Consider the following 18852-nt stretch of genomic DNA (forward strand, 5'->3'; position numbering starts at 1 on the left):
CTGATGCTGAGCGTGACGGTGGAGGAGAGGTGGGGGCCAAGCTTAACAGTTTGTGGGCAGTTTGTGAGGAAGTCTATGTGCGAATGGAGGGGTAGAGGCACGAGCACGTAATAATATGATCCTCCTGGGAAGCAAAAATAATCCCACTTTGCCGGAGGAACACCCAACGCTTCCCTTGGCTGGGGACGCTTTCTGGATAATATTAAACAAAATAAAAATTTTGTCAGTTTTTCACTCATGACCATCTTCTCTCTGTCATCCTACCTCTCTGATGGCCCTTTTCATTACCCAATAGCATAACATTCCCCTATTTGCGAGGCCGGATTAAGCTATTTAGCATCCAATCATTAAAAATAAGACAAGCTTGACTGTTCCCACCACGTTATTCACATGTGCATTTCTAACAAACTTTAGGCTACATTATGTAACGATACATATGTATAAGTACAGCAAGATTTTATCATAATCATATTATTATTTTAAACATCACCCCAGAATTAGAAATGAATGGACAATGCACAAACAAATCATAAACAAACAACGGAATAATATAAATGTTTTAACCTTTTTACTCATATGATTTTTATATAGGGTTTCATTAGGAACAGGAATGATGGTGGCTGATTTTAAGCAGGGTGGTATGATGGCTGGTGTCTGTGAAAGGTTGAAGATCTTTGTAAAAGGATGATTTTATAACATTTGTGTACTAAATTACTTCTGTAACTTTACAGTAGATAACATTGAAGTCTTTAGCATACAGTATTTTTAATGGTGATGATAGTAGTTTAGATTAGTTTAGTTTACAGTATTATTAATCCTCTGGCTGCTACTGCTACGAGTTGCTAGGAGTTTAATGCTTAAGTAAACTGAGACAAAACTACAGTAGCGTAATTACAGTTGAATCTGAAGGCAAGGCAAGGCAAGGCAAGGCAAGTTTATTTATATAGCACATTTCGTACACAATGGTAATTCAAAGTGCTTTACATAAAAGAAAGTAAAATAGTTATGAAGAAAAATAATAACAAGAATAAAACAAGCAATTATAAAACTTTTAAAATGAATTTAAAACAGTTAGAAAATGATTTTACATAAAATTAAATAAAAAAAACAGTGAAAATATATATTGCAATCAGTTCGGACATTGCACAGTGCTCATTCAATAAACGCGCAGCTAAACAGATGAGTTTTAAGTCTAGATTTAAATGTGACCATTGTTTTAGCACATCTGATCTCTTCTGGAAGCTGATTCCAACTGCGGGCGGCATAATAACTAAAGGAGGACTCCCCTTGTTTTGTGTGAACCCTTGGTATTTCTAACTGACTCGATCCTAATGATCTGAGTGCTCTGTTAAGTTTATATTCAGTGAGCATATCTGCAATATATTTCGGTCCTAGGTCATTTAGTGATTTATAAACGAGTAAAAGTACTTTAAAATCAATCCTAAATGTAACTGGAAGCCAGTGCAAGGACCTGAGGACTGGTGTGATATGCTCAGATCTTCTGGTTCTAGTCAGAATCCTGGCAGCAGCGTTCTGGATGAGCTGCAGCTGTCTAATGGGTCTTTTTGGGAAGGCCGGTGAGGAGCCCATTACAATAGTCCACCCTGCTGGTGATGAAGGCATGAACAAGTTTCTCCAAGTCTTGGCTGGAAACAAAAGATCTAATTCTTGCAATGTTTTTTAAATGATAGTATGTTGATTTAGTTACTGCTTTGACATGACTATTGAAACTAAGGTCCATCTCCAGAATCACACCAAGATTCCTGACTTGATTTTTAGTTGTTTGACCCCTAGAGTTAAGGTATGCATTCACCTTGAACACTTCATCTTTGTTTCCAAATGCAATGACTTCAGTTTTTTCCTTGTTTAACTGAAGAAAGTTCTGGCACATCCAACTATTAATTTCATCAGTGCATTGGCAGATGCGGTCAGATGGCAGATGGAGTCAATGGGGCTGTAATCATTTGGAGATAAGGCTAGGTAAATCTGGGTATCATCAGCATAGCTGTGATAGGCAATTTGGTTCTTTCTCATGTTTTCATTTAGTGGGAGCATATACAGGCTAAACAAGAGCGGTGCAATAATTGACCCTTGTGGGACTCTTCATGTCATGGACGTCCACTTAGACTTATGCTTATGCTCTCCTAGACTCACATAATAACCTCTCCCTTCTAAGTATGACCTGAACCATTTGAGTACCATCCCAGAAAGCCCGACCCAGTTTTCCAGTCTCTCTAGTAGTATGTTATGATCGACAGTGTCAAACGCAGCACTGAGATCTAGCAATACCAGAACCGATATTTTGCCAGAGTCACAATTTAAGCGAATATCATTTATTATCTTAATGAGTGCTGTCTCTGTGCTGTGATGCGGTCGAAAACCAGATTGAAACTTGTCCAGGTATCAATTTGAGTTTAAGTATTTGTTCAGCTGATTAAAAACGACCTTTTCTATAATTTTACCTATAAAAGGAAGATTAGATATTGGTCTAAAATTGCTCAAAATGGTGTTATCAAGATTGCTCTTTTTCAGGAGGGGCTTAACAACTGCATTTTTTAAGGAGTTTGGAAATGTCCCAGAAAGAAGTGAGGCGTTCACCACTTCTTAAAGATCTGCTTCTAAGCAGTTAAACACATTTTTGAAAAAAGATGTGGGAAGTGTGTCAAGATAGCAGGTTGACGATTTTAGGTGCTGCACTATGTCTTCCAGAATTTTGCTATCGATTGCTTCAAAAATCGACATAGTATCTTTTTGATATTGTGGCCTAATCTGTCTGACCTCTGCATTACTTGAGGATGTGCTAATCGCCTTCCTGATATTGATGATCTTCTAAGAAAAAAAGGATGCAAACTCATTGCATTTGCTGTCTGAGAGCATTTCACTGGGAATCTGACTTGGGGGGTTTGTCAGTCTCTCAACAGTGGCAAAAAGAGTACGAGTGTTATTTAAGTTACTGTTTATAAGATTTGAGAAGAAATTCTGTCTAGCTGTGGCTAGTTTCACTTTAAAAGCATGAAGGCTGTCTTTGTAGATGCTATAGTGAATTTCAAGTTTTGTCTTCCGCCACATCCGCTCTGCTTTTCTGCATTGTCTTTTCATAGTCTGAACTGCTGTTGATCTTCTCCAAACTCATTTCTGTCTGTTTGTTTTCTTACAGATTATTATTGGAGCAATATCATCAATAACATTCTTAACTTTTGAGTTGAATGAATCAAGGAGAGTATCAACAGAGTCTGCAGAAATGCTTGGTGTTAAAGATATAGCCTCCATAAATAGTACATTTGTGTTCTCATTAATGCATCTCCTTCTGACAGAGACCGATCTAGATTCAGTTGTAGCAGACATCAAAATATCAAAGAAAATACAGAAGTGATCAGATAGTGCTATGTCCTTAATAACAATGGATGAAATGTTTAGAGCCCTACTGATGATTAAGTCTAGAGTGTGTCCACCTGTGTGTGGGTCCATGCACATGCTGAGTCAAGTCAAAAGTGTTTAGAACCGTTATCATTTCTTTTGTAGTTTTGTTTTCTGAATTATCTATGTGAATATTAAAATCCCCTGCAATAGCAAAACAGTCAAACTCTGAGGAAATCATTGATAACATTTCTGTGACCTCTTCAACAAAGGCTGGAGAGTATTTTGGAGGCCAGTAAATAATAATAAACAGAATGCGTGGAGCACCTTTCAGCACAATCCCTAGATATTCAAAAGACAAGTACTGACCAAATGACACTTGCTTGCATTGATAGACATCTTTAGATAGAGCAGCTACACCTCCACCTCTCCTAAAAGTCCTGCAGACACTCATGTAAGTGAAGTTAGGAGGGGCTGCTTCATTAAGGACTGTTGCATTGCAGCTGTCTTCAAGCCATGTTTAGTTTAGAAACATAAAATCCAGATTGTTTGTGGTTATAAAGTCATTTATTAGAAATGATTTATTTTTTAGTGAGCGAATGTTTAAAGATGCTAACTTAATGGCTGTGCTTTGTGTCTTTACATCAATTTTAGTTTGATGCATAATAGGCCGCAGATTAGATGAGTTTGCCCTTCGGCTTGAGATGGCCTTAGACTTTCTATCACGTGATAAAACTGAAATAGAGAAAGCTACAGGCACACTGGGTTCCCGCTTGTTCAGTAGGCATTTGTGAATTTTGCTGTTATTATAGCGGGGAACCGACACATATCACTGAGAGCTGCTATCAGTTGTTTTTGGTTCACCTTCAGCAGATAGAGGGTTTGGGCCCTGGCGTTGTGGCAGTGGTCGAAGAGCTCTCGCAGGAGCAGGGACCACAGGCTTTGATGTTTTGGGGCCTGCCGTTTTTTTTTGTGATATCTGCGGGCTTGCAGCAAATGAGTGAGAGAGTTTAGTCCCAGCATACACCAATTCCTCCATTTTCTGTGAGAAGCACAGAAGTGGAGATGCTGGAGAGAGGGATAATGTGTCTGGTGAGATGGGCTGTGTCTCTGGTGTTTCCGGTGGCTGTGATATGTTGTCCTGGCTTCCCTGGCTGTTTTCCAGAAAGTAATCCCTGGGTGCTGAATCTTGTAGCTGTTTTGATACATCACAGTCAGTCTGTGAGGAGGGCTGTGGGCAGGGCTCAGTCGGGATAGTGTCCATGAGCAGTGCTTGTTTTGGCTGTGTGGTGTTATCAGTGTCCTTGTGGGATAAGTCAACCACATGATGACTCGGACCCGGTGTGTGTGTGCTGAATGGATTGACACACTCTGCTGAAGGATGACGGAGGGAAAAGTAGATATTGTCCTTAAACACTCTAGCACCAAGTTTGTTTGGGTGGAGGCCATCCGGTTTAAACAATTGTCTATGGCCCCAGAAAAGATTGAAGTTGTCAATGAAATTCATTCCTTTTATATTACAAGATCTTTGTAGCCATGTGTTCAGCCAAAGCAACCATGAAAACATATTTGTTCCCCTTGCTGGGAGTGGTCCACTGATGAACGACTGAACTTTGAGTCTTCGAAGTGTTTCAAAGAGTTCACTGAAGTCCTTCTTAAGGAGTTCTGACTGCTCTTTCCGAATATCATTCTTCCCCACATGGATGATGATTTGATTTGCAGTCTTGTGCTTTATCAGAATGTTCTGAAGTTCCTTGTTCACATCAGAGACCGTTGCTTGAGGAAGGCAGCATGTTGTTGTAGTCCTGCTACGGATGTTTCTGATAACAGAGTCACCCACTATCAGAGTCCTTGGCTCGGCTGCGCTCTGAGCTGAAAGCCGCTGTCTGCTCGTCCTTGAGCGCCTGTTAGTAGCGATGTTAGCTGCTGGCTGATCAGATCCATCTTTAAATACACTTGGGGATTCCTCACCCACATTCATTAATGCTTCAAATCTGAAGTGCATTTGAGTCCTGAACAGTTACTTACCTTTCATAATCATGCAGGCTGCCGCTGATGTCCGCTGAGTCGCTGCCTGGACCGTTAAAATTTGAACCGGAGTGAAGCGGGAAACATATTTAACCCAACAGTTGGGATATAACTAAAAATAACCCAACGCCCAAAAAAAAATGACCCAACAAATTTTAAGATAACCCAACACATTGACCCAATATGTGTAACCCAACGGTTAGGTTAAAAAACAACCCAATGTTTTTTACTGTGTATTTTTACACATTCTTGTACATTTAAATAAAATATTTTAAAATATATTTGTAAATGTGTTATTTACATATTAAAATAAAATCTGTAATTTACAACAAAGTAGTTTCAAAATATGGTTGTATTAAGTCATTTTTATTCAAAATACTGATGTTAATTAATATAAATATTTAACTCAACTGTTGGGTAACTTTTAACCCAACAGGATTTTAACCCAATGGGTTGGGTTGAAATAACCCATAGATGGGAAGGTGCTGTACCAACCCATAGTTCGGTTACAGGTTGGGTTATTTTTAACCCAACATTTTTTAGTGTGTACAGATTGGACAAAAGAATGTTAGCAATTAAAAAAAAAATTGTACGGTAAAAATGAAGATTAGAAATGAAGATGTGAAGACACACAAACCCTCAAAAACGCACACACTACAACACAGTCTTATGCACTGACGATACAAATTTAAAACAATACTACAAAAACCAGTAATAATTTAGGTTGTTTGTGGTTGCTTATGTACTGTAGAGTACAGAGTGGAGTTTGATTAAATTATAAGACAAATAAAGCATGTTTGGGATGTTTTCACCAACAGTCAATCAAAATTTTGAAAAATGTTTGAGTTTTCAGGAAGTACTGTAGGCTACACTTCAAAGTCTGTAAAACTGAGTTGGACATTTGCTTAATTTTCTACAGTTAAAATGAACATCTACAGTATATATTAAATGCAAATGGACTTCATCCAGTATATTTGTGCATCTTGACTTCATCTTATGTGTGGATCATATGGTTTCATTCGAAAAACAGAAGCATGCTGAATGAACCGTGTGAATCCCGGGTTTCAACATCTCTGTGCCTTGATAAGTAATAAATAACATGACATGCAGCCAAAAGTTAACTTTATTATGAGAAGAAGAAAAAAACACAACTACCCGTTTTCCTAGCTGTTTTTGTCAGTGCTTATGTCATGTCAACTGTCTGACTTTACACTTGCGTAGATTCCCCAAGACAATTTTCTTGTTTTCAGCCATTATATTTAGTATATGATTATATATTGATTATACAACTGATTATACAATGAATTTGTATGAGTTTGATGACATTATAATATTTATTGTCTAAGTTTGTCTGTTGTTCTGCTTGATAACAGCAGAAGTGAAACTGGTGTAGAAACCTCTCTCGTTTTTTTTCAAAAACTCCTTCACACAAAATATTTTTTAAAATGTAAAATGTCTCACATAGCAACATGACATTAACTCACCACTGAATCAATATTGATTTCTGACATTAATCTTTATTAGTTGTGCAATCTTGTTTGTTTGTTCAGTTCAATCAATTTAACAATGTGTCAATGTGTAATTCATCTTGCTTATGTTTCATAATGTGTTGTATTCTTATTCCCACCCTTCATTTCTTCACTCACTCGCAACAAAAATTTTGTAAAGTACAACAATGAGATGAAGACTAAAATGAGAGATTTAGAAATAGCTGCTTTATTCTACATAATAGCGATCCTCCCTCGTGAATATCATATGATATAATATAAAATGAATATAATAAATGAATCATGGGTGATAAATATTTCTGAAAAGGGTGATTCTAAAAAGTATTTTGTGTCATGCTGCATTGAGTGTAGTTATTATTTTGATAAGCTATTCTTTATTTAAATGTATCGTTGTTGCAATGTAATTACATAAATACTGAGTAATATTAATTACTATTACTGTGGGGTTATGGTTGGGGTGCTGGTTTAATTACTTTAAATTATGCATAATTTAATGTTGTTGTTGTTGTAACATGTAACAGTTGTAAAAGTACATGTAACAGTTGTAACAACATCTCCTTAAAATCAAGCTGTTGTGAATCCTGCCCACTTCTTTGCATCGTCAGCACATGCTTCAGTGCTCTGAGAGTGTTTATAGAGCTGTGAGTTTAACACTTCATGACTGAGAGCAGAACAGAACACAATCTTCATCATCACACAAGACACAACAACAACAATGAACAACATCATCATCCTCATCTGGACCATTGCAGCTTTTATTCAAGGTGGAATATTAAGTTTTGATATTAATAATAAGCTATTGTTGTTGTTTTACCATTTTAATATACCAATATTTTGCTATAAAGGAGCTTTACTGACAAACTGACTCTATTTTCTCTTCTTCAGCCTCCAGAGGAGTCACTCTGACTCAACCTAAAGTTAAAACTGTCCAGCTCGGTCAAACAGCTACAATAGAGTGTAACATAGATGTAGGAATATACTATAGCAGGTTAGCCTGGTATCAGCAGAAACCTGGAGAAGCTCCTAAACTCCTCATTTATAGCATAAACACCCTTCAGTCAGGAACTCCATCTAGATTCAGTGGCAGTGGAACAGCAAATACTGGAAAAGATTTCTCTCTGACCATCAGAGGAGTCCAGACTGAAGATACAGGAGATTATTACTGTCAGAGTGAACACTCTATCAGTAGTAGCTGGGTGTTCACACAGTGATAAAGAGTCGTACAAAAACCTCCGTCAGTCAGAGTCACAGTGACTGCACTGATACAGCTGAGAGACAATGCAGCTGCTGATGAGAGGATATTTCTAATAACAGTCTCATTTACTCAAAAATTTAAAAGTTTTGTACTGATTTATGAGTCTTTCTGGTTCTTTAATGTGTGTTTCACTCATTACTTCACCATGGATGTATTTAATTCATCATTCAAAATGTTCCACCATTAAACAATCCAATGTAATCTGACGATACTTACAGTATTCAGGGAAACAGTCCTTGTGTCCTTTCAATCCAGAATTACACAAAATAAGTTCATCTCCTTTTGCGTGTCATAGAACATTAAAATTTAATTCTTAATTTCTTCTTCTTCTTCCAAAGTGTAAATCTGTGAGTCAGTAGTGAAAATTATGTTTTTGGATTTCACATAATCAAATAATATTTTATTCACTCTTTTTTTCATAATTAAATAAAATTATACCTTGATTGGAAATGACTCAAAGATATTCTGCTCACAAGTTATATTTACCTTTGTTTTTTCAATTTGATAAATGTTTTACTGGGAATGGTGGAAATGATGTCACAGTCATGACAAAGTCAGAATAATAAATATTATAATGAATTGTAACAGTTATTATTATAATGAATTTAATATTTTAACATTAGTGAACGAACTCCATCGCACACCTGTAAGTGATAGGTGCGTAGAAAATTAAGACCAGGTGGGTCGTGTCAACATATAAGGAACTCCCGCACACTATCTTAACTTGCAAAATACAATTTTAATCACACCAACGTTTCGGTCACACGACCTTCATCAGGAGTATACAAATGTTCAAATTCATCTCTTAAGATAAACACATGACACAGATTAACAGAGCTACATCTGCACAGAATTAAGCTCATTGGGAATACATAATTAGCACCACATCATAAACAGTTACACATTATTATAATTCAAACAATCAAGATCCCCCTATAGGTTAACAAAATCATCCAAAAGACACATAATCAACACATCGTCATCAAACAGCATCAAATTGTAATTCTAAACAGTTATAACAATCAGTCAGGCTCCATAGTCACTCAAACTCATGAATACACTCATGAAACTCGTGAATACATAGTAAAAACAACACCTCATTCAAAACAATTGCATGACTATAACATTACATTAAATAATGCTTCATCGTTCATACCCATAGGTGATAAAGTTTGAAGGGTGTAAATCCAAAACCGTTCGCGTCTCTGTAGAAGTAATTCAATGTCTCCACCTCTAGGTGGCAAAGTTACTTTCTCAATCCCACAAAATCGTAAAGAGGTTACATCGTGATTCAAAGTTAAAAAGTGTGCCGCACTTCAAATCACAGATTCAAATCACAGATTTGATGCTATATTTTTTGCCAGTTCTAGGATGACAAAAAAATGATGTTTTAAAAGTATTGTTACACTGAGCACAGTTCCCACAACGATAATTGCCCTTCTGTATATTAATAGAATATTAAGTTTTATAAAAAACTTCCCAGTGATCCTACCAACACTTATCAATCTGAGATATTGTCATTTTTAACAAATGCTAAACCAGAAGGTTGGATATCTCAATCGGAGTTTAAATTCTTGTGTTGTCAACACCCGATTAGACCTGTTTTTTATACTCTTCCTAAAATTCATAAGAGACTTATCGACCCTCCAGGTCATCCGATTGTGGCACAGACTAATTCCCTCTTATCTCCTTTATCTCAGTATGTTAATTTTTTTATAAAACCTTTTGTTTATGCGTTACCTACTTACATTCGAGATTCTACTGACTTCATCAACAAGATTTCCGAGTTATATGATTTACCGGATATTTCTTTATTATTAACTTTGGACATAACAAGTCTATATACTAATATTTCACATGAAAAAGGACTTATTGCCCTTAGACATTGTCTTTCGTTATGTGAGGACTCTAGTCCACCATCAGACTTTTGTCATTGAGATGGGTTCGTACCTTTTGAAATATAATTATTTTAATTTTGATAAGGATTTTTTTCTTCAGATAAGTGGGACAGCAATGGGCTCGAATTTTGCCCCTAACTATGCCAATCTATGTATGGGTTTTTTTGAAGAGAGTTATGTATTGAATACAGAAAATAATCCTTTCTATTCAAAGATCATCAAATGGTATAGATACATTGACGATATTTTTTGTATCTTTTTGGGTGATCACGATGAGGCTCGAGAATTTGTGACATATTTGAATAGCTTGGTTGACGACTTGGATTTTACTTCTGAAATTAATCATTCCTTGATATGTGGATACAGAAGAACGAAGGCAGTTTGACTACAACTTTGTTTACAAAAGAGACCGATCGTAACACACTTTTACTCGCTACCAGTTTTCATCCGACTTTTTTAAAAAAAGGACTGCCTAAGAGTCAGTTCTACAGATTGAGGAGGATTTGTTATTCAGATTCCGACTTTATTGAGAAATCGAAAATCATGAAAAATAAATTTTTGAACAGAGGTTACCCTTTAGATTGGGTTGATGAAGGATTTAATACAGCTTTTAAAAGACGCGGTCTGAATTGCTAAAAAAGAAGACGAGAAAAACAAGAAAGTATTATTTTGCTTGTATTACAACATATTCGCCTCAGTCTTACATGATAAAATCAATTTTTAAAAAACACTGGCATTTGTTGTCTTCTGATTCGGAGCTGAGCGATATTTTTAGACATCCTCCTTTGATTGTACACAAACGTGCTAGGAATTTAAAAGACCGCTTGGTACATGCTCGTTTTCAGAGCGTTAGCCCTCGTGCATCTCAGAGTTTACTTAGTCCTATACAGAAGGGCAATTATCGTTGTGGGAATTGTGCTCAGTGTAACAATACTTTTAAAACATCATTTTTTTGTCATCCTAGAACTGGCAAAAATATAGCATCAAATCTGTGATTACTTTTGTTTCCACTCATGTTGTGTATTTGATCTGTTGTCCTTGTGGTATAGGCTATGTGGGAAAAATGTCACGTCAATTGAAACAAAGAATTAGTGAACATAAGAGTTCGATCAGAAGAAACGATCTAAATTATCCAGTTGCAGCACACTTTTTAACTTTGAATCACGATGTAACCTCTTTACGATTTTGTGGGATTGAGAAAGTAACTTTGCCACCTAGAGGTGGAGACATTGAATTACTTCTACAGAGACGCGAACGGTTTTGGATTTACACCCTTCAAACTTTATCACCTATGGGTATGAACGATGAAGCATTATTTAATATAATGTTATAGTCATGCAATTGTTTTGAATGAGGTGTTGTTTTTACTATGTATTCACGATGAGTTTGAGTGACTATGGAGCCTGACTGATTGTTATAACTGTTTAGAATTACAATTTGATGCTGTTTGATGACGATGTGTTGATTATGTGTCTTTTGGATGATTTTGTTAACCTATAGGGGGATCTTGATTGTTTGAATTATAATAATGTGAAACTGTTTATGATGTGGTGCTAATTATGTATTCCCAATGAGCTTAATTCTGTGCAGATGTAGCTCTGTTAATTGGTCATGTGTTTATCTTAAGAGATGAATTTGAACATTTGTATACTCCTGATGAAGGTCGTGTGACCGAAACTTTGGTGTGATTAAAATTGTATTTAGCAAGTTAAGATAATATTTTAACATTGAAAGTCTTCCCAGAGAGGCATTTGAAAAGCAAGAAAAAAAAATACATGAGGAAGTCAGTTTTAATATGATATTAAAATAACCAAATAAACTTATTTAAATTTAACATTTTATGCATTTAGCACATGCTTTTATCCAAAGTGACTTACATTGCATTCAGGTTAACATTTTTTACCTAACGTGTTCCCTGGGAATCCAACCCACAACCTTGCGCTGATAACGCAATGCTCTACCACTGAGCCACAGGAACATAAACTGATAAAAAATAAAAATAAAAGACTGAAATAATTTGCTTTTAGTTTAAGTTCATTCTTGGTTCATAAAAGTGTTCAAAAGACCCCTGTATGGCTGTATTATGAAGAAACAGACAGGTCTGATGTTGATGTTAACAGCGGGGTTTGTGTCCCTCTGCTGGTGTGGTGTTGAAGAGTCTCTTGAGGCAGTGGAGCTGCAGGTATCCAGCTGTGATGATGACCAGACTCTGGATAGCAGACCAGCTGTTCACATAAGTGGAGTTGGACTGAAGCAGGTAGAAATCAGCACCGCGTCTCATTCGCTCGTAGTTATAATGACGCCACATCTGACAAACCTCTGCAGCCTGCTGCTGCTTTCCTACACAAAGATTTGAGAAATGTGAATGAAATTTAACTTGGCATGTCAAAATGAAATAAATTGCTCAAAATGTAATTTTATTCAAGTGTGTAAATATATATATATATATATATATATATATATAATGTTTTTTTTTCATCAAACAACTGACATGCATGTAGGCTATGGAGAAAAAAAATGTTTTTACGTTTTCTGTCAAAACATAACCAGTTCTATTATATTTTTAATAAAGAAGTAAATGAATAACTATATATAGCCTACTACTACAAACCCGATTCCAAAAAAGTTGGGACACTGTAAAAAATGTCAAGTGGATCTGCAGTCCCAGTGGATATTTTGAAGGAATAGATAGCTCTAGTTGTGAGGCAGAGATATCCTAATCTCTCTGAAATTCATATCACAAAAAATGTTTGGAGCAAGGTTATCAACTACAGGACAGGAATGATCGTTGTTCATGGATCTGAAGGCGGATTACCTGAATTTGGTCAAATTGAGAAAAATTTGTGTTTTGCATCAAAAGTTGTTCTTTATTGTGAAACGGCTCTGTGGATAGAGATCACTATAGAGATTACGAGCTAAGTCAGTCCCCAACAAAAGCACTTAGTCTTGTAGAAGTCAGTTAACTGATGAATACCCCTTGGCTGACTATTTGATTGGACATGTGCAGATGGTAAGATTAAGGAGTTTTGTCTGCTGCAAAGGTAAGAAATAAAAAAATAAAAATGGCTTCACAATCAGTTTTTAGGTTTTTTGTTCGTTTGTTTGTTTCCCATAATGTCCCATGGATGATTGCCTGTAAAAGATCCCTTTCAAGTCACACACTTAACCAAAAATTATATAAAGGCTCATATAATTTCTTACATCAACATTTCATAATTCATAAAGAATGAATTACTGTAAGTATATATATATATATATATATATATATATATATATATATATATATATATATATATATATATATATATGGTTAGTGTCTTTCTCAACTTTTTCACCCCGGTGCATTTGCATCCCTGAATATCACCGTTTATTTTACTTCCTCTGTCAACAAAAGAGTTTTTCTTTTGTAAAATGGCCATATTTTTGTCTGATGATTCAAATGTATTTATCAGTAAGATGTCTAAGCAAATATGTGCAATTTGTTTAAATATTGACAGAATATAGATAGAAATAGATTTTAAAGGTTTACTACATAGTTGGCTAATTGCATATGATGACGCTGAATTAGCACACACCCTCTCTTGGTGTTAAAATATTATCAAGTTTTACTATAAGCATGCATTGAGAAATTAGTAATTAAAAGCATGAACAGTTATTTTTGCACCTAACTTTATAGAACTGATTTGAAAAAATGCATTGTTTAGATTTCAGGTTAGCACACTATAATTTTTGTTGTTGTGTGTTTGTGTGCATGTATTCACACTCTATTTTTTGTACTTGATGTTATTAGCATTACGTAAGATGCGTTAAATTTCACATAATAAAATCAAGCTATTATCAGTATTATTCTAGACTACAACATATTTGCCATACACATATTTTTAGGAACTTTTAGTGAAGGAGACCCAAATTTGTAGGTGAATTCAGCACAGTGATTTATTGAAATATATACAAGTGCTCGGTGATTCCTTATCCTCAAGTGCACGGTGAAACTCCGTAGTTCAGATGTAGGCAGTATGGGAGTCACATGGGACGGAAATACAAACAGGTGTTCGCTCGGTTCTGTAATGTCAAAGCCACAGTCACTGATGGCTCATATCGCTTATATTCTCTTCTTAAAATAGGTATATAAAGCTGAAAATCAGCAAAACACTATGGAACCAAATAAATAAGAAACATAACTTTGATACACCTTGATGTACAATAAATTAAATTAAATGCACAAAGTTTAAATGACGTAATCAGCTAACACTGTGGAACCAAATAAATAAGAAATGCATGTTTAAAAAAAACATCCAGTCAATAGGCTTTTCAAAATCTAAATTATTGCCAAACAGGTGCCTTTGCATTTCCTTTCTAAACAGACATCTGCTATAGTCTTCTCTTTCTCACCTCACTCTTGTCAGTCAGCTTGACTCACTTTCCTTACGTGATAAATCAAATCTGGCTCCTGCCCTGTGGTGCACTGTCGATCGTGCACGGTTCGGCACGCTGCACTGAGCGTTTAGTTTTTAAACATGTCTGTCCTCTAACTGAACTAGGCTAAATGATTTTTGTTACTATTAAAAAATCTAAACGGCGGTGGGGTGCGGTGCCGCGGTAGGCTAAATGACGTAACCATTGTTATGGCTTAACACCGGTATAACTAAAAACTCTGTCTATTGTAGCAAGTCTATTCCCTGTAACACTACTGTACATATTCAATACCATGATACGCCACATTACTTAAACCCTATCACATATGTGGGAAACAAATTACATTTCTAATTTCTAACAAGTCTAATTATATTTTTCTTATCTCCTATTCTTACTGTGTTATGACCTAAAGCCAGGGGTGTCAAACTCAATCTGAATCTATGAAACATGGATGAACTAGCATAAATAAGATACACTGTTTATAGGTAAGGGTCAGATACTGTATGTTCACATTATTTTGTAATGTCTATATATAATTATCTTTTGAAACGAAAGCGTTTTTCTTGAAATAACAGTTCAAGGTACTGCTGTTCTTGGGTTCAGTTTTAAGGTTTCTGAGAGAAATGAAATAAATGATTATTGTTACAATGTGTTATTAGTTTTTAAACACAGTTACATGCAGTGTAATGTTATTTATGTTTATGATCTTGTTTAAAAATGTGTAAATCTTGTAAAACTTATGAAGGTTTACATATATTGTTGATCTACATGTTATGCATACAAAATGAACTGTCTTTGTTTTGATGCTAGTCTAATTAAAACTGATATGTATTTTTATTAAATCTAATCATCAGAAGAGAAGATATTTATGCTAGGTTTTTGAAAGCACAATGTTATTTAGACATGTCATTTAAATGACACATTGTTCAAATGATTAAATAAAGTTTTTTGTGTTACAAAACGACAAAAAAACATTAAAATGTGTATTAAAATGAAATTTTAGTGAAGTTATCAAAATTATTTTAAGATAACTTGATTTAATTGCACAGAACTAACATGGTCGAAGCATATATCTGAAATAAAATAATAATGTTAAACTAACATAAATGAACCTAACTTAAAAAGACTATGTACACATTACTTTTTGAAAATGCATATGATTAACACAACCGTATTATAATGAAACCACATAAATGCATAGAATACTCTGAACTCAAACTGAATGTGTGGAACCAATGTCCATAATTCAATTGAGTAAATCCAACAAATCTTGTTTTTCAGTGTGTAAGGAACAATCTGTTACTATTGCCTTCTTGTGCTCACCCCATTCAAACATGGCATTGATATGTACTTTACTGACTTTTCATGTACTTTAAATCCACCATCTTTGTAAATTGCCTTTTTCCAACGAGAGAATCCCAGTTGTGATGTGAAAACAGATGCTGGGGTTTTGGCAAAGAGAAGTGTCGACATGCAAAACAGTAGGCAGAGTTTTGGCTTTGGGAGTTTCTGCCTTTTCACTGCAGCTTGGAGAAGCTGTGGCTGGCTCTGACTCTTTTCTTTTTGGAAGAAGCTCTGAATATCTCTGCTTCTCTTCATAACTAGTCTTAAACCGAACCCTGGGGGAAATGTAATTCAATCACTCATTCAATCAATCAATGAGTCAGTCAATTCACTTTGAAGTAGCTATAACTACAAATGTCAAGCAGGATCATTGTTAAATTGGCTTAGAATCAGTGTGCAAAATACAGGTGTTCGTGGGGCTCTGGAACCTCTTAAATAAGCTTCGAATCCATTAAAATGTCAAAAAGAAAGGTGGTGCAAACAATGTATTTATAGGATCTACAAAGGTTTATTTTTACATAACACATGTTGCACCTCAAGCATTCGTGGCATTTGAATGCAATTTGCCTTTGCCTCTGTCTAATTAAACATCTGAAAATAGGTGAACTGTGAAAATGAGCTAATTGATACAAACAAATGTCCTTTATATCCAAGAGAAAAAAGTCTTTAAACAGCCCTTTAATCACAGAGCAAATAAATAAGTCAAAGCTTGTTCTTGTGTTATAGTTACTTAAATCTAGACTGTCACACTATATGTCACACACTGGTTGACCAAAAATATAATATTAGCTCTACTGAACACACACAGCTGCAAAAAAACACCCTCAGTCTTCAGTCCAGAAAATAGCTTTTCATATTTCATGGCGCGATGGCGATGGCGGTATTCTAACGTTCAATGCTCAACTTAGTTTGCAGGCCGCTAAGCTAGCTTTTGCAGTGTAGTTCGACTTTTAGCTGCTACTTAGTGCTAGATAAAGTTTTCCAACACATTCAGAGGAAACTACGATATAACTAAACATTAAATTACCGTACCTCTCAATCGACTGATTCCAGCATTTTTCAATTCAATTCAAGTTTATTTGTACAGCGCTTTTTACAATACAAATCGTTACAAAGTAACTTTACAGAAAATTACGTTTCTACAATATTTAGTAGTAGCTTATAAGTGGTGACTGTCAGTTTGTGCACGTATGACAGGATTTTTCAGAAAAATTAATACAAGACGTAGTCAGCCAGTCGATGAACATTATTAACAGCAATTATTATATGATGCAGTCACACTTGTAGCAATATTTGTTAGTTCTGTTATTTTTGTCGTTGCAGCTCTGTGTGACTGTGCTCCTGTTTGTTTCACGGTCCAGCAGCAGTAGGTGCTCATCTCATGGCCAAACGTCCGCTGAGCAGAAATCAGCTCTCACAGTCTCAGTACGACCATTACCGTGTTAGTTAAAAATGTAAAACTGGTCCTTAATCTTAAAACCTTAAACAATTGCATGAGAAATTAGAAAGTAAATGAAGCTGTGTTTCTAAATTTAATTTATGTAACTTTATGTGCCTGAAATGTTTATGCTATTCTTAATTGATTTATTGTTCATAATTTACCATAATAAAACCATAGACAATAGTTCCTCTTGTAGCCTTAGGTTTTCTGCAGCCTGCTGCTTTTTCCTCATGTTATTCATCTGCAACAGAAAAATGACAGAATAAATATGTTTGGCATCTAAATGTTTGACTTTTTATTTTTTTATCTTATTGGAACGGAAACTATAGGAATCGATAAGAATCAGAATAAGATTCGATAAAATTCAAACGATACCGAACCCTAGTCTTTGTAAAATGATATTTTCTATATATTTATTGTATATGTGTTTGTTATCAGCTCGAGCTGTTGTGAATCCTGCCCACTTCTTTGCATCGTCAGCACATGCTTCAGTGCTCTGAGAGTGTTTATAGAGCTGTGAGTTTAACACTTCATGACTGAGAGCAGAACAGAACACAATCTTCATCATCACACAAGACACAACAACAACAATGAACAACATCATCATCCTCATCTGGACCATTGGGGGTTTTATTCAAGGTAGGATGTCTATTTTTGGTAATGATAATGATATTGTTTACATCAATGTAATATTTTGTTATTAAGAAGATTTGCAAACTAATTTATTTTATTTTATTCAGCCTCCAGAGGAGTCACTGTGACTCAGCCTAAAGTTAAAACTGTCCAGCTCGGTCAAACAGCTACAATAGAGTGTAGGACAGATCCAGGAATATACAGCAGCTACTTAGCCTGGTATCAGCAGAAACCTGGAGAAGCTCCTAAACTCCTCATTTATGCCATAAACACCCTTCAGTCAGGAACTCCATCTAGATTCAGTGGCAGTGGATCTAGCCAAGGAAAAGATTTCTCTCTGACCATCAGAGGAGTCCAGACTGAAGATACAGGAGATTATTACTGTCAGAGTTACCATGAGATCAACAGTAAACCTGTGTTCACACAGTGATAAAGAGTCGTACAAAAACCTCCGTCAGTCAGAGTCACAGTGACTGCACTGATACAGCTGAGAGACACTGCAGCTTGAGGAGATACACTTTGTAACAAACAGCATTTTCATCACAATACAATATAACATTGATTCTTGTTTTTTATTATATGATTTGACATTTGCTACTATAGCAGATTATGCCACAATAAGATTTGATTAATACATACAATAATAAAGCCATATATAAGAAGATGACATCACTCAACTAATGTTTCCTTCTGGTATTTTTGAACATCAGAAAACAAATCACCGGAAGACAGACGCTTCATATAATGACTATAACACGACATGTTTCCATGTAGGACTGAAAAGAGTTCCTTCTTGTGACAGAGCCATGGGCAGTTTCTTTAAAGTACCTGAACATTGATGGAATAAGAGGCTCTTTGTTGATTCTTCTATTGCTGAAAATAATAATAATAATAATAATAAATCTAATATGAATCTTATACAAGATACTAGGAGCCAGAGTGATTCAGTAAAAGCTGTGAGAGACACAGATA

The 18852-nt window shown here is 35.4% G+C and overlaps 1 gene segment (V, D, J or C); it reads left to right on the plus strand.

Moving 5' to 3' along the window:
• Window positions 1–18404, plus strand: part of LOC132125257 (immunoglobulin kappa variable 1-8-like) — a 31987-nt gene extending 13583 nt beyond the window's left edge. Inside the window, 1 exon segment of the V gene segment in view lies at window positions 17988–18404. Within this exon segment, the coding sequence occupies window positions 17988–18310 (323 nt within the window).
• The last annotated feature ends 448 nt before the right edge of the window (window positions 18405–18852 follow it).

This window comes from Carassius carassius, chromosome 43 (genome assembly GCF_963082965.1).
Source record: "Carassius carassius chromosome 43, fCarCar2.1, whole genome shotgun sequence".
NCBI classification, from domain to species: Eukaryota; Metazoa; Chordata; class Actinopteri; order Cypriniformes; family Cyprinidae; genus Carassius; species Carassius carassius.